At 39.5% G+C, this 16827-nt stretch overlaps 2 protein-coding genes across 2 annotated transcripts; both read left to right on the forward strand.

Moving 5' to 3' along the window:
• The first annotated feature begins 1933 nt into the window (after positions 1-1933).
• ccnp (cyclin P) lies at positions 1934-8164 on the forward strand. Its single transcript, XM_085380331.1, has 9 exons — positions 1934-2223; positions 2754-2879; positions 4575-4662; positions 4826-4995; positions 5159-5257; positions 6202-6357; positions 7063-7221; positions 7310-7488; positions 7617-8164. The coding sequence occupies exons 1-9, from the start codon at positions 2143-2145 to the stop codon at positions 7774-7776; spliced, it is 1218 nt and encodes a 405-aa protein (XP_085236457.1). The 5' UTR covers positions 1934-2142; the 3' UTR covers positions 7777-8164.
• A 729-nt stretch (positions 8165-8893) lies between these two features.
• On the forward strand, positions 8894-16608 carry LOC146653917 (CLOCK-interacting pacemaker). The gene is made up of 5 exons (XM_085380693.1): positions 8894-9193; positions 10182-10320; positions 13472-13654; positions 14264-14445; positions 14570-16608. Exons 3-5 carry the CDS (start codon positions 13480-13482, stop codon positions 15605-15607), a joined length of 1395 nt encoding a protein of 464 aa, XP_085236819.1. The 5' UTR covers positions 8894-9193; positions 10182-10320; positions 13472-13479; the 3' UTR covers positions 15608-16608.
• The last annotated feature ends 219 nt before the right edge of the window (positions 16609-16827 follow it).

A 16827-nucleotide genomic window follows, 5' to 3' on the forward strand; every position in this document is an offset into this window, starting at 1 on the left:
TTGCTCTTTGAACTTAACTAAAGGAACATCAAAACTTTTTTTTTTTTTTTTTTGTATGTCATCATTTTTTGTTTGGTTTTTTTTCCATCCCCCCCCCCCCCCATCTATTTCTCAAACCTTTGAAGACACATTGTCTTGTTTGAGTATACGTTATATAAGATATATATTAAACTTTTTTTTAAACCACTTTCTTTTAAGTTCTTCATTTCAAGGGGATTCCACGTGAGGATTGCTTATGTAGCAATTTGACTTGCATTGTCACATCAGACACATCAAAAATGAATTTAATGGTTTTATTAATAATAATAATAATAATAATAAGCTGATATTGGAATAGGAGGGAAAAATGGAAGTTTGTCACTTTTTACTTAAAGAGACATTTGCCCCAAAATGGGTTAATTGTGAGCAAGCCAAGAGCAGCACTTGACTGAACTTACTGTGTATATAAATATTTTCTGCAACAAATCAGCATTCTCTGGGACATCCCTCGTGTCATGTCACATCTTTATTTCTTCAATTTTAAGTTTGTGTGAATGTTGTGGTGTGACAGAGTGTGCCTGTGAGTGAAAGTGGTGAAATAGACACGAGAATCTAAAGGCCCCTGCTCCTCAAATGATGATGATTATGTGGTGATCAAATGGCTTTGATTTACAGTTCACAACTCCAGCACCTCTTCTCACTGGCTCAGGCACAGCCATCATACTCTAGCCTAGCGTCCTGCGTTTTGGAAACAGCAGGATCAGATATCAGAACCATTGCACTGATGGACTCCACTGTGGACTTGCCTTCATTGCTATCACGGCCATAAGGGGGTGCTGCTGGACTTCTTTTGATATTGGTTGTGAAGCCATACACTGAACCTCGCTGCTGGCCACGCTTTAAGCAATGCTTCAATGCTAAACATGCAAGTTAATACCCCTGACCTCTCCTGTAGGCGTACACGGGCACAACAAGTGCCTCTTTATTATTTTGTAAATACCAAAAAAAAAAAAAAAAAAAAGAAGCAGCTAGATGGGGAATGCAGCATTAGTAGAAGGGGAGGCCTGCAGCTTCGTAGTGTTTGATTTGCAGCTTTACTATGGTTATCTTGCTTCTTTGTATATTTGAATGTGATCAGCAGTCAGGAATGTCACACCTGATGCCGGTATAAAAGATTTTTTTCCTCCCCTTTTTTTTTTAATATAGATTTTTTTTTTGCTTGTTGCTGTTAGTTAAGGCTCAGAGGGCAATGAAAAAAAGCAATCTCTAAGGGGAGGACTTTGTCCTGGAAGGCATTTCCAGCCCCCTTTTGCAAGACTTTACAATGTAACGGGTGATACCTGCTACAGTATGGTAGCTTATAACATTTGCAACTATAATGTGCCAGTAAACATTTTTACTGAAGAAATCTGTGTGTGTTTTTCTTTCATGAACTTGGTCAGTGTAAGCTACATATACATGCACTCCTTTTCCTGGATAAGGTTGTCAACTAAAGGGACTGTACGTTTAGATTAATGTTACACAATGAGTGTTAGAATTTAAATATAGATGCATATTAGGCCAGAAATAAATTCAACCCAGACCTAGTTGAAGCCATGAGATGCTTTGAAATACCATTTGTGCAATTATTTGAGAAAGGACATTTCCTACAAGCCAATTCTAGCAACTCAATTATTACATCATTTTGTAATTCGACGATTGCACTATGATAGCTTTGTTTGTATTATAAAACTAGTGAAGGAACATGGCCTCGCGTTGACCTTCGTGGGGTTGCATAAAATGCCCCAATTATGAGAGTATAATATAACCGTTAGCATTGTTCGATCTCACTAAAACGTAAGTCGCGGTGGACAAAACATTTCATTTAAGACTTAAAGTTCATCTTTTTCCTTGAACTACGCAGATGAATTTTATGAGCTTTTAAGGACCCATGAATGTCTCACGGTTTGACGTTTTCGCTACAATATGCATTTTTGCGCAATCTCCATTTGTTTATTTAGCCATCTATCTGGCTATCCACCGGAAGTTCTAACCTGTCCATCACACCATTGACCCCGCCCCAATCAGTGGGCTCACCTGTCTTTATTAATGGCTGTTCTGGCTGCACGACTCTGCTCCAGGCCTCCGTCGACACCCGTGGATAAGTAGCTGCAGCGGCCGTGCATGAGACCTCTGTCTTCGGCTGTGACCATGGCCAGGACTGGGTTCTGCGACACCAAGCCTCTGCTGGACTTACACAAGAAGGTTTGCTCGGTGTGCTCCAGAGACCCAGTCTTAAACATATGTGATATACTTCTAAAATCAACTGTTAGAATGAAGCATGGAAATTTCTTCAGTTTCCATGCTTCATTTCTTTTCTGCCTTAAACCTTGGTGTGCTTGCTCAAATGCGGTGAGAATTTGGGCAAGCTGGTGGAGAAGTGAATGAGGAAAAGTAACCTTTACCTCATTAATCACATTCCTTTGTTATTGCACCCCGTTATCATCTCACAGCAACATAATTAGATGAGTCTGAAACTTTTTTTTACTGCACTGCAGTCACCTTTCTCAAAGTCTACAAGTTTCTGTTATTAGACTGATTGTGTTCACCTGCCATGAGTCCATGTGGCTGTAACAGGACCTTGATGTGAGGCACGCTTTTTGAACAAATCATTGCAGAGATATACTGTCAGCAGATTGTCTCACAAACTGTACTGGGGGGAGAAATGCATAGCCATTCAATTTTAATGTCAGAATCAGAAAGTGTCAGTCAGTTACCATCTGTGATCCCTCCAGGCGGATGAAAGGCGAGCCCCACTAAGAACCTGGGCTAATGCCTCTGGGCCTATAGATCGCTGGCTGCCTGTAGAAGCAGACGAGTCCAGGATGAACTTGCTTAAAATGGAACCAGAACGCAGATGGGTATGCTTTTTGTCTCCCAACACTAACATGACTTCATGTACTTAAAGTGACTTAATGTATTCTTTTGCCAGCTAAGTGTAGAATAGTTTAGGGCTGAACGATATATCGCATTTGCGATAATATCGCGACATGATCAAGTGCAATTTTCTAACCGCAAAGGCTGCGATTATACTCTGGACATGTCCAAATTCATGGGCTGCATCCTCCTGAGGCCGCATTTGTAGACCGATTACGTCACAGCGACGCGCCGAAGGCTGTCCAAATTACTACCATATCCCAGAATTCATAGCGCGGCCCAGCCAAACTCCAGTTTCCAACAATGGCGGCCGCTACTAAGTTTTAAAATTACTCATACTAATCTTTCTGGGTCACAAAATAAACTTTTAACATATTTTCAGGCGAGAAAGTAGTTGTGTAAACATCACATATCTGCTCGGTTTATCAAGATATCCCATATTTGCAAAAGTGCTTCGACGTTTTCAGAGGCGTCTGCTACCCACCAGCTCGACAGCTAGCCGGGAGCTCGAGGGTTACTGATGCGGCCGAGAACGGCACAACTCCCGGCACATCATTTTCAGATCACCGCGGAGTTTCGCTGCTCGGGTTAAACGTAATATATACGTCACTTAGACAACCTAAAAATGTTATTGTTGGGCTTTTTTCAGTGTTTTGTTTGTTCGTGAGTAAATCGGTTTGGCTGAGATTAAAGTTATTAGATTAGATAAAATAAAACTTTATTAATCCCCCGGGTGGGTTCCTCCTTGGTTTTCACACAGCTGACTAAACGTCAAACAGAAAACTCATTAAACAGAAGTATGAGACAGTCGAGAATTTACGCCAGTGTCTGGTTATATTTTAGATAGCAAGAAGCAGACGGCCGAGTTTATTAAACTCCACCGAGACAGCGGTGACGCTAATCAGAACTAGACCGTCCAATTTCACGCCTTTAAATTTTAAAGGCGTGTTTGTGTGTGTGTTTATACAATTGCTATTATGTTTGCACTTTATGTGTAATGTTACTGACTGCAGAGATCAGTAAGATGTGTGTATTTTTTATTTATTAGTTTGATTTATTTAATATTTTTTAATTGAATGACTGTCTAGTAGTTCACAGATGTCAAAAAACTGAGTGTGGTAAAGCCACTGATTTTGTTTATGTATATTTCTGCAATCTGCACATTGTACTGACTTTCATTTTAATGTTTACACCAGGGTTCCTTGTCAGCACTTTATGCTCAGATGTTTGTAAGCTAAAAATAAACTATTGTGTATGTTCAAATATACTGTTGTGATTGAAGAAGTTAAATAAAAATGTCAGTCATCAATTCATGCATCACCTCATGTCATCATAACAGAGGTCTGTCTTCCAGGAAAGAACAGTTTAAAATTAATGTAATATAGTATTGGCCATACTATATGATGTATTGCTTGTCTTTGTTTAATAATACAGAAGACAAAGACCTTAAAAAATAATCGCATCGCAATCGCAATATTGGGGCAAAAAATCGCAATTAGATTATTTTCCATAATCGTTCAGCCCTAGAATAGTTGCAGGAATTCTGTGTGGATGTAAAGTTCCTCTCCTTTGGAGAAAAAAGTCTGGGTTAGAATTGGTGCTTTTATTTTTTCCTTGCCATGATCATAAGAGTTGCAAATTGAGCATCATTTTGCAATGATCAAATGTGTTCTCTGCAGGAAAGGAGGCTGTCCTTGCAAACCAGTGATGGCATCATCATGGGGTTTCATGAGGACAGTAGGGCATGGTCACCTGGTAAATTAATTGGTATGTTTTGTTTTGAAAGATCAGAGCCATAAAACCACATGGTGCCAACATATAGGATGAATGGTTAATAAAATTGAATTGTCAGTGCTCATAAGAGGGAATATCGTTTTAAATCTGCTCAACGTTTATAAACTTGTGCTTCTCTTGCTGTCCTGTATAGCAGAAGGGTGTGTAGAAGATCCTGTGCTGCTTTATTCTTGTGGCCTGCAGGGTCTTCCTAGCCTACAAGTGCTGGTTCCTAGTTTGTTGCGCCATGAAATAGAGAAGGCATTAGAGAAATTAGATGTCATATGGGACCGGACATATGCCTGGGAGATGTTTCTAGACATGATGGTGAGACACAATTAAACCCCTTCATGTCTTATCTGAGTTAACCTTGTCTTTCAAGTGGGCTGTGTGCACAGGTCACTTGTAATGTGACTTCACACACTTATTATTGCACTCTCATCCTTTATTTTTTTTAATGTGCCTTCTGTCTTCTATTTTCATCCTTTAGCGAACCCAAACACAGAACTCTCTTCCCAGTGCTGACCTCCCCAGGTATTTTACTAATGCCACTCGAGGTATTCTGGTGGATTGGCTCATTCAGGTTCATGTAAGTCCCATTTAAAGTAGATTAATTTTTAGCTAATCAAAGACTGTATCCCTTTGTTGGGTTGTTTGTAAAAAGTAAAACGGGTACTGGGCACACAGGACACGCATGAAAACACACCATCAAAGTAAGTGGATAATGTTGGGTTAATCTATCTAAAAAAAACTATGAGCATACATATTGTAAGTTTGTAAATATGTAAATGGTGTTATTTATATACAGTTCAGGTTATTGCACATAGAATTTGGTATTGCACAGTGGTGGTTTATAGAGGGAAATGGGGAAAGTTGGGGGGCGGGGGTGGGACTGTGTTATCGGTGCGTGTTGAAGAAAACTGTTTGGGGTTTTTTTTTTGGGGGGGGGGGGGTTTGAGTCTGTGGGCCTTTGTGCTGATGCATCTTTAGCATTTTCCCCAAGGGAAGCAGGCTTCATACAGCTTGCTCGTATTAGCTGATAAGCCTGCACTTCATGTTCAACTCCAAAAAAGCCAAGATGGAAATATGTGAAAAGCTAAACAGCAATGCTTTTAAAATGGTAGTGTACAAATTAATGGATGGCATCACTGTGGTTATGTATGTACATCTTCCATATAGAGCATAGGTGTCAAACTCTGGCCCGCGGGCCAAATTTGGCCCGCAGCCTAATTACATTTGGCCCGCGAAGCCATACCAAATTATTATTATTAGAGCTGGCCTACTGGTATTATACAGCTAATATATATATATTGTTTAGTATTAAGCTTTGCTTGTTCCATATTCAGTTTTTCAGCAAAACGTGTTTGAGTCCATAAGAAAAGATTCATTCTTATATCTGGAGGAATAAATATATTTCAATAAATATTAACGTTAGCCTGCGACTTTGTTCCAGTTTTGAATTTTGGCCCACTGTGTATTTGAGTTTTACACCCCTGATATAGAGTATGAAGGTCCTGTTTTGTTTTTTCCCAGGAAATTATGCACTTTCAAGATGAGACCCTTTATCTGGCTATACACCTCCTCAACCGCTCACTGCGACTAATCAAGGTGACCACAGCCAATCTGCAGCTCCTTGGCATGGTTTGTCTCTTCATTGCTGCCAAGAAAGAAGAGTGTCTTCTCCCTGAGGTATGCTGCCTCAGCACTCCATGTCTGAACAGATACAGCATCCTTGGATCTCTAAATAAGCCGTGAGCATGTTCAATACAGTGTAATTTGGCATGCCTTCATAAATATATTTTATGTCCTCTTGTTTCTTTGTGATTAATTGGTCAGCCTATTCATCTGGCCTGAAGCTCACATGGAATTATTATTATTATTTTTTTTTTTTTTGGTTAAGAGAAAGGTGAAAACAAACTACCTAAAGATGATACCCTACCCAAAAACATAGATGGCCTGAAAGCAGCTATCAAAGCAGCTTGGCTTCAGTAACATTTCAGGAGTGTCACAAGCTGATCACCCACATGCCATCCAGCACTGATGCATTAGTTTGTGCTAAATAATCCTTATCGAAGTGCTGAGTGTATAAACATACTCTTCAGAAGCTCAACTTTTTAATTCTTTTTTTGGTATTCATCTTAAGAAATATTATTTTGAGATACTGGAATTCTGAATTTCTGGAATTTCACGAGCTATATGCTATAACAATAAAAATGAAGTGTATGAAATATTTCACATTTTGTAATGAATATATGAAAGTTTTACCTTTTCAGTTAATACAAAAAAAAACATTCACCTTATGATCTTTTGAGATTCACTACTATTTTTAATCTTGCAAGTTAAGATGACAAACTTCTTTTCTAAAGCTGTTCTATCTTGTGGTGATTGCTCCAGGTGTCTGGACTCTGCTCCCTGATGGATCACACCTATACTAAGCATCAGTTTCTGCGAATGGAACGCAAAGTCCTCTCCGGCCTCAAGTTTGAGCTATCCTATTCTCAACCTCTTCATTTCCTGCTTATTTTTGCCTCCGTTGCTCACTGCAGTGCCATGGTAGATGGACAACATTTTTGTCAAGATGTTTTGTACATATTGATCAGAAAGATCCAGTGTCACCCCATCCTGTTATTTGTGGCACTAGGTGGTGTGGATGGCTCGTTATCTGCTGGAGCTGTCGCTCCTGGAGGGCCAGTGTGTGGTGTTTCTGCCCGCTCAGCTCGCTGGAGCTGCACTCTGTTTGGCCCGCCAAGTTGTGCAGGAGCCTACAACACCAGAGGGAGAGGCTGCCTGGTGTTTAGTCTCCAGCATTCATGTTGGCAGGTCAGCAACACATTTATTCATCACAAATTAATTAGTTACCACATTTACATCTATACAAAGCTTTGTTACTTTCGTAGTGGTTAGTTTAATGTCTGTGCTGCTTTTTTTTTTTCTTTCTTTCTTTTCAGTGAAGCTACTCTTATGAAGATCATGCATATTCTAGCCAGTGCTGCTGCCAAGGCTCAGACCTGTGCTACTTTTCTTAAATTTTCATCTCCAGAAACCATGCATGTCAGTAGACATCCAGGACTGAAAAATGCCTCCAGTCTACTGGGTGTATGCAGTTGACATACCTGATTTGAAACAACTTGATTACATTGTTGAGCTTCAAAGGTGCTAAACTTGTACAAACTAGTTTAAACTAGTTATACTACACTAGTATAACTCAAGAATGTCATTCCTTTGACAAAAAACTTCCAACCAAAGCAGTATCATCTTGACTATGGATCATGAAGTGTTGACATGTAATTGGGTAAAGAAACAAATAAGATTTGTTGCCAGACATATGTACTGACCAACTTTGCAGCACACCTGTTTTATGAACTTATCTTGTAGCTGATTTAAGAAATATATATTTGAACTGTATTGATGTGTCCTTGTCTTGCCATTTTGTGGAGAGGATGTCTGAATGCCAAGTTATTTGAGAAAGTTTTAATGTAAAAAAATAAAGTGTCTGTTGCTGAGTATTGACATCCGGCTTATTCATTTTTGTATAAATGTGGAATACATTTAAGTCCAGTGGCACCTGGAAAGTGTTTCTTTTCAATGGCACAGGAATGTTTAATAAAAAAAAAAGTATAAAAGTCTGAAGCCACCTCTAATTTCTTTATATTTTGCTAGAAAAAGTGGAAATGGGTGCAGAGACGTATTGTGCCAATGTACAGGAAACTGGAACTTATCTGTCAATATTTGCTTTGACCACATTTATTCTTAAACACAACTTGAACACTCTTAATTTCTTTGAGTCTTCAGGAATGGTTTATTGACGGATATGCAGCGATCTTTGGTTATTGCTTGTCTTTTTGTTCAGTTCTGTCAAGATGATCCCCAAACTCTAGGAAGACTAAAAAAAACCAACGCACACAATGGAACACTATCAATGCTTTCACTGCATTAGCAGAGTGTTTGGGCTCATCTGACCTAGGTACTCTAGGTTCATTATTCCATGAATTAAACACTTACTGTTGAATCATCCTGACTACATCTGTGTGTGTATATAAGAGAACTCTTTATTGTCATTGCACAGTCATATATATATATATATAGTACAGTAGTACAATGAAATTGGAAAACTGTCCTTTCGCAAATGTGTCTTTTGACCCTCTTGGTTTCCTGCACAAGCGCTGCCTTCCTGCGCACGTGTTTCCTATGATTGGCTCTTGGAGTTCTGTCACGGACCAATGGGAGCTTAGCTGGCGGAGAGAGCTCGTTTCGTGTGTGTGTGGTAGGTGGTACAACAGGCAGCTGTGGGTTCAGTTAAGGTAAAACAGGACGAACACACGTTTAATTGTGTCGCCGCTGGGCTGTCCTCCCACAGTGTTGTTCATACTTACAGGATCGAGTGACAGCGTGCGGACACTGGTTATGTTTTGTTTTCACTTTTTCGGATCGTTTCTGGGATCGGCGACGTCAAGCTAGGAAAAATTTAGCCACTGTAATTTCAAAACAAAATCGTCGCAGTTTGTCCGGTTGGATAAAAGTACAGGTAAGTAGTGACGGAAGAACCTAAACTCAACAAACAACTATATATTGCACTGAGTAGTGTATAAAATATATGATACTATTCACAGAACCGCGTCTTTTTACTTTTTTTTTTTTTTTTTTTTAAGCTGTGAGTTTTATTTTGAAATTTATCGCATATGGCGTTCAACTTAAACAGTTTGATGGACGTTGCCTAATTTCAAACAGTTTTAACCCTAGTTTTTTTTAAAACAGCAAATTTGACAAAGCACATATAAAATATACATACTGGATATACAACAGCTATAACATTTGAGCGTTTATGGACAGCATTTTTTTTTTAAAAAAGCAGAGAATCTAGAAAACAAGCCATAGAATGGTATAATTGGCTGTTTTACGTAGAGGTTTTACGTTTAGCTTATGTCAACAGATAATCTACACACAGCGTTTATATTGCCACCACCGTGGATACTAAATGTATTTTTTATGTTTTTGTTTGTGTGAGAGGAAGTGTATGTAAGAAGAGGGCCGGACTTAAAGTTGGGTATTACATAACACGGGGGGTGGGGGAAGAGTGGTGTTGTTCAGCTGACAGCGGGCTGTGGTGCCTTCATGGAACCAGCCCGATAATATCATAAATGCTGTGATGATGTCATCAGTCAAGCCCACCCGATTGGTAGGATAATATCTTTAAATTCTTAAAGAGCAGCCATTAAAGTTAAAAGTCCTTCAACTGCACAGCCATGCATGCTGCTGTAGTTAAATCGTTATCATCTCAACTCATCTTTGAGACAGAGAAATCACAGTAGAGAGCACAGAGGGATAATATCAGATTGTAGCTACAGTTTGTGGGCAACATGAGGAGTTCTGTGTATTACAGCCTAATTGTAAGTCATTTTAGTATCTTCATTAAAGCCGAGCTTTATCATGTCAGTTTATTTATATCGGTGCCTGCGTTGTACAGTATGAATTGATATGATTACTTGTTTCGTCCTTTACGTTTTGTTTTACAGAACATAATGCAGGGTGACATGCTTGGGGCAATTTAGAAATGGTGCTGGCAGATAGTTTTTCCCAGCTGAGTGACTGTCTTCAGCACATGAAGCAGAGTGCACATCACAGCTGAGCAGACAGTGGTGTGGGGTCAAGCAGGTAAGCTGCAAACGTGTGTGAAATGTGTTGTTGGAAAGTTAGAAAACCAGAAACCCATTTTTCTTTAACTTCCTAATATAATTATATGTATTTGTATGCTGATACATGGTACAGTTGAGTCCTAATTGAATAACAAGATCAGATGATGCTGGTATGTAATTCTGTTGTCTTTCCTATAATCTTGAACTATTGTTTACACATATACTGCCCTGTCAGTAAGTGTCTTGCAAACAAACTTATTTTTATTTATTTAGCAAAGATCCATCAACTAACATTTATGTCTGTTTGATGGTATTTCTCACAGGCCTTTGGCAGAAATCTTGGTTGTTTGCACCATGGAGTACTGTGGTGCAAACAACAGTACTTTTTTTGTAGACTAACTCCAAAGGCATTGGGCTTTATACAATTAGGTCAGCAATTTACTGGGTAAAGAATTTTTTGTAATTTTCCCTCTGTAGAAGTTTGTTATAAATCAAACTGTCAATATGTGGTTGGAGTAAGCTGAAGGCATGCAAAAATTAAATGCAATTTGCATTTACTATTTAGGAATTACAACTATTACAAGAGACTTACAAATAATTTAACAAACAATTTTAAATATAAGAATTGTTATTTGTGTTATTTATTTACCAAAGTCCTTCACACTAAATGACTACCTGAAGTCTAGAACCCGTGGACATCACCAAATGCTGTTTTTCCTTCATTGAGATGCTCTTCCAGGCCTTTACTGCGGCCATTTTCAGCCACTGCTTGTTTGGGGGCCTTTCTGTATTTAGTTTTGCATTAAATGATCGAACATTGCGTTAAATGATCGAACATTGCTTTGTTGAGCTGAGCTCAAGCGACAGACTTGGCTATTGAAGAAAATATTTCTTTGCCATTAGAAACTGTTGAGTTGCTTTTGCAGTAGGCTTTGGGTACGTATCCATTTGCATTGTGAGGTGCAGAATCTGGACAGACGTTTCCTCTTGCCTCTTCTATCAGCAAACATCTCATCAAGAAATCCTAGTGACCTAGTTCCACTGGAATAATACTCCCTCCACCATATTTGACAGATGATGTAGTATGCTTTGGTTCATGGACTGTTTTTGTCTTTGAGAATACTTTTCTCAACATTGTGGTGCAGACTAACTTTGGTATATTCTTGTAAAGTCTTATCTGGTTTTCCTGTTCTTGAGTGTAATCAGCTCTGTATTTCCATTCTTAAATGTGTCTTTTGATTGTTACCTTGACAATGATTGCCTCACCTATTTCCTCTGTTCTTCACCTGGTTAGCTGTTGTCAAGTTCCTATCAACCAAGGAAATAATGTCATCATGGTCTTTAGTCATCTTCTTTTAGCCTTAGTCGTCTTCAATTCAATTCAATTTTATTTATATAGCGCCAAATCACAACAAAAGTCGCCTCAAGGCGCTTCATAGATACAGAGAAAAACCCAACAATCATATGACCCCCTATGAGCAAGCACTTTGGTGACAGTGGGAAGGAAAAACTCCCTTTTAACAGGAAGAAACCTCCGGCAGAACCAGGCTCAGGGAGGGGCGGCCATCTGCTGCGACCGGTTGGGGTGAGAGAAGGAAGACAGGATAAAAGACATGCTGTGGAAGAGAGACAGAGATTAATAACAGATATGATTCAATGCAGAGAGGTCTATTAACACATAGTGAGTGAGAAAGGTGACTGGAAAGGAAAAACTCAATGCATCATGGGAATCCCCGGCAGCATAACTAAGGGAGGATTCAGGGTCACCTGGTCCAGCCCTAACTATATGCTTTAGCAAAAAGGAAAGTTTTAAGCCTACTCTTGAAAGTAGAGATAGTGTCTGTCTCCCGAATCCAAACTGGAAGCTGGTTCCACAGAAGAGGGGCCTGAAAACTGAAGGCTCTCCCTCCCATTCTACTTTTAAATACTCTAGGAACAACAAGTAGGCCTGCAGAGCGAGAGCGAAGTGCTCTAATAGGGTGATATGGTACTACAAGGTCATTAAGATAAGTTGGGGCCTGATTATTTAAGACCTTGTATGTGAGGAGCAGGATTTTGAATTCAATTCTGGATTTAACAGGAAGCCAATGAAGGGAAGCCAAAACAGGAGAAATATGCTCTCTCTTTCTAGTCCCTGTCAGGACTCTTGCTGCAGCATTTTGGATTAGCTGAAGGCTTTTCAGTGAGTTTTTTGGACATCCTGATAATAATGAATTACAGTAGTCCAGCCTGGAAGTAATAAATGCATGAACTAGTTTTTCAGCGTCACTCTGAGACAGGATATTTCTAACTTTAGAAACTTAGTTACAGCGCTTTCAGAAAGACATCTGCTTTGATAAAGTCTACTCTCCACTGCTGTGTAATCAATTATTGTAAATGTAAATGTTATCAGGAAATGATCAGACAGGAGAGGGTTTTCAGGAAACACTGACCCGTGCAAGAATCTACCAAATTGTTGGTAAACATTGTATGCTATCCTTCTAATAGTTTTTTTTTTTTTTTTTTTTTGATTTCATTTTTTCCAGCCTCACTTGCAACACTCTCTCTTTGGACCTTCATTCCAGTGAAAGGACACCCTGTGAAAAACAGCTCTTGCAATTAACCATGGATCTGTTTATCTGTTTAATTTCTCAAGGAAATAAAACACAGGGCTGGGACGCACCTGGCATCAGGGATTTGTCCAATTGCTTCTGAGCCTCTGAATCTGAATTTGTGCAACATTTTTGTTAAAGTTGAGAGTATGTGCTTCAATCACACTTTGATTGTTTAAAATCCAGTTTTGTGATTTTTTTTTAAATTGATTAATTAATTAATTAAAAAAACATATGGGCATGTACATGGCTTAATAGAGTCCTAAATGTATGTCAAGATCTGGTTTATGGTTAGGACTTAAAAAGTATCTGTCTAACTGTGTCTTAGTGAGTGATGTTAGGACCATCTGTTCAACACTGTGGTTAATGTTGCTGTCTAAGGAATTTTAACCACACATCAACTGAAACAGAGTATTCCATTTTACAAATTAAACTGAAACAGTTACCCTCCTATAGTATGAAGTATGAGGATATTGCTGTTTATTTGTGGATTATATATATGGTAAACCTGTTTAGGGTTACTATTTCCTACATCTTAGCACAGAGGAGCTATTTAAATTTCTCTGATTTTCTTGATAGGGTCCAGTATGCCAAAGGAACAGCCTCCATTGGATCAGCACAGCCTTTGTGCTGCACCCAGCAAGAAAGTTAAAGATAAGAGCAACAATACAGCTCTACTGGCTATACGTGACATTAAAGACAAAGATGACTCAAGCAGGAGGGGCTCCCACTGCAGCTCCGAGAAGGACTCTGGCTTCTCTGGTGAGTCCAAGTCGATATAACGAACGTTTCATATTTAATTTCATAGCTATTCACCATGCTTTTTAGATTTATATACAAGCCAGTGCAAGCATTGATACCTTCACTTCAACTTTGCTGGAATAATATCTAAAGCATCTCCTTGAATTCAAAGTGAAAAGGTTATTACAAATATATAGTTTTAGCTTTTGGGGTTAGATTTTCATCTATGCGACATTCCTAAGGGACACGGTGAAAGTTGATTAGAAGAAAATCATAATGCAATGAGTATTGTTGGACGTTCTTGTGTGGCTTGAGTCATTTAAGAGCATCTAATGCACTTTTTTTAAATTTTAAATACAAATAAGAAAATAAATAAAACAGAAATACGAACACTGTGTTACTGATACCACAAAAGAAGTGTTGACTGTAGGAAAGCATGCATGTCGCTCCTGTCTTCCCTTTTGTGAGAATAAAGCAAATGTTTGCCTAGTTTGATTTGGTACTGCCTGATAAGGTAGTGAGGGGAAGAAAAAACATCTTTCTGCTGCATTGTGTCACAAAAAGTTCAACTATCCTCTTGAATGTGGCGTTCAGCTGTTAGCATTTCTTCCTGTAATAACTTTTCTGCAGATGGTTCAGACTGGCAACTGGAGGACCAGAAGAGAAACAAAAGCCAGTTCAGAGCCAGTGAACATGCAGAAACGTCACAAAACCAAGAACGTATGCAAAGGAATCTTGGAAAGCATTCTGTGATGCCTGATGGTCATGACCAGCCACCTGTTTACATGATCAAGAACACGATGCTTAACCAGGTAAAGAAGGATACAACCAACACAGGATAGTCTTTCAGAAAGAAAAATAATGTTCACATCAGATGTACGGTGGAGCTCCTCACCAGTGTGTCATATTGACTTTTCTCTTCCTGTTTTGTTCCAGCAGTCAGATGTGACCCAGAAAAGAGGCCAGCTTCTCTGGAGAAACAGCGTCACTGACATCAACCATTCGGGTTCTCGTCAAATAATCCTTCTCCAGCAGCCAGGATTGTTGCCTGCTACCTTCCAGCTATCAAAGCCCTTGTCCCGAAAGTTTAATGTCTCAGAAAGGAAAATACCTGGTTCCTACTTACCCATACTGAACTCCTACCCACGCATAGCGCCACATCCCAGCAAGAAACCACCGGATAAATATTCAATCCACGAATGCCAGAGTCTCAGCAAGAGGGTGTGCTCAGAACAAAAGGGTGATGGCCCGTCTGTGACCCGAAATCTGCCAGAGCAGCACCTTCATAAACAACCTAAGTTGGCACTCTCAGCGACTGGCATGCCGTGTTCTTCTCCACCCCAAGATCAACTGTCTGCCTCAAGTCCCACCCCTACTTCCATGAGCCAGAGATCCCCATCTGTATCCAGTCAGGACACCAGCTACTCGTTATTCACAACCAGTTCGGCTGGACTTAAAAGAGATGCCACCACCAGTATTCGCCACCGACGTTTTCTCAACACAGTAAAAATCCTCCGACAGTCTGGTCTGCTGGACATTACATTGCGCACAAAGGAGTTGATGCGTCAGAGCAACGCCACAGAGAGGGACCTCTCCCAGCTGCGGCAGCACACAGAGCTGCTGTGCCAGGCTGCCAGAAACCCCAGCCTCAATCTAAATGGTATCACTGTTTGGGAGCACCTCCATCAAGCTATGGCTGAGTCAGGAAATTATCCCAACCTTAAAATCCTGCAGAATATCCAAATCTCAACTGTGCCAGGTTCTGCCGGTCCATCAGAAAGGATTTCCAAAGGAGACACCAACAGGCCACAAGCTGCTGAGACCACACAAGCCCTGCCAATGTGCCTTCTCAGCACCATGCCAGAGCAACACTGTGGTGTACAACAACAGTCAAAACAAGACAGGAAGCTCAAGGCCAATGAGACATCCTTAGACAAAGCCAGCTTTACACCTCCTGACAGTTCTACTGGTTAGCCCAGTTGGCAGTGCCTTTTTGAAGGGTGAGTTTTAGTTGTGGACATTTAGTTTTATGAATATTTTAAACCCAGCGTTACAGGAGTCATGCAGAAAATCTCTGTAGGTCCATGGAAATCAAACACAGACGTAGCTTTAGTCCTTACTGTGCGTGTCACAGTTTTCGGACTTAACTAATGGCTTAATGCACTTGAGTGCAATCAAAGACCAGATTCACCATCTGATGACAGATGATGGTACAATGTGTGCTTGAGATGCACTTAAAGAAGAGGAAAAAAACGTGTTTCCCTGGGAGAAGGGAAGGGGAGTGGCACTTCATGCAGTGGTGACATCTGCAGTATATATTATCAAGTTTGGTTGTTTTGCTGTTGTTTCAAACCAACCACATTCAGGGAAAGATGAATAGAAACAGTTCTTTTATACCTGTATCACCAACATCGGTGTGATTATTCTGTGCCTTTGATAGCACAGCTGAAGCTAAAGACTCAAAATATAAACTGTTCAACACTACACTGGACATGTGGATTTCTGTCCAGTCTCTTTTCCACAAAGCCTTAAAGCTTTTTTTCTTTTTTTTAAACAGGGGCACATTTACATCACAGGCTATCATGCTGTTGTTGTTGGTTATAACAACTTTCTTTCTTTTACAAACACAGCACACATCTCATGATAATGGAAGCAATTCTGCAACAAGCTCTATGTATCCAGTCATACCACATCCTCTCATGTAGCCGCTTTATTTTTTTCTTTTTTTTCTTTTTTTTTGATCAAGCCACTAATTGTTGCTTTTGTATGGTCATTTGTTTTTGCTCGTAGAAAACCACACTTTGGTTTATAAATGTAAAAATTTGAGTATAAACGCTGTTGTTTTTGTTTTGTTTTTTTAATGCATAGGGTATGTGCAAGATTATTCTCTCTTTCTGCATATGAACACATTTGTGAAACTTAAGGTGGTTTTTAATGCTAAGTTTTCATAATTAAGCTATTTAAATAAAACAATATGGGAAAATGGTCTTTATTTCAATGTGGAGCTTTTCAAGGTGAGTCTCATATTATTGTTGTGTTTTTGTGCCACATGTTTACTTAACCTTGAGTTATTCTAGCTGCTGCTATGGAAACTGACAGGGTGCTTCATGTGGTAGAAGTGCAGCACTGTCTCTGGTTCCTGAAAGCCATGGAAATAGTTTCCTTTCCATTTGCTGGATTGTGTGGATTGTAAC

The sequence above is a fragment of the Rhamphochromis longiceps genome, linkage group LG14, assembly GCF_057381845.1.
Source record: "Rhamphochromis longiceps isolate RC_006_pf linkage group LG14, R_longiceps_female_GT1.1, whole genome shotgun sequence".
Taxonomy (NCBI): Eukaryota; Metazoa; Chordata; class Actinopteri; order Cichliformes; family Cichlidae; genus Rhamphochromis; species Rhamphochromis longiceps.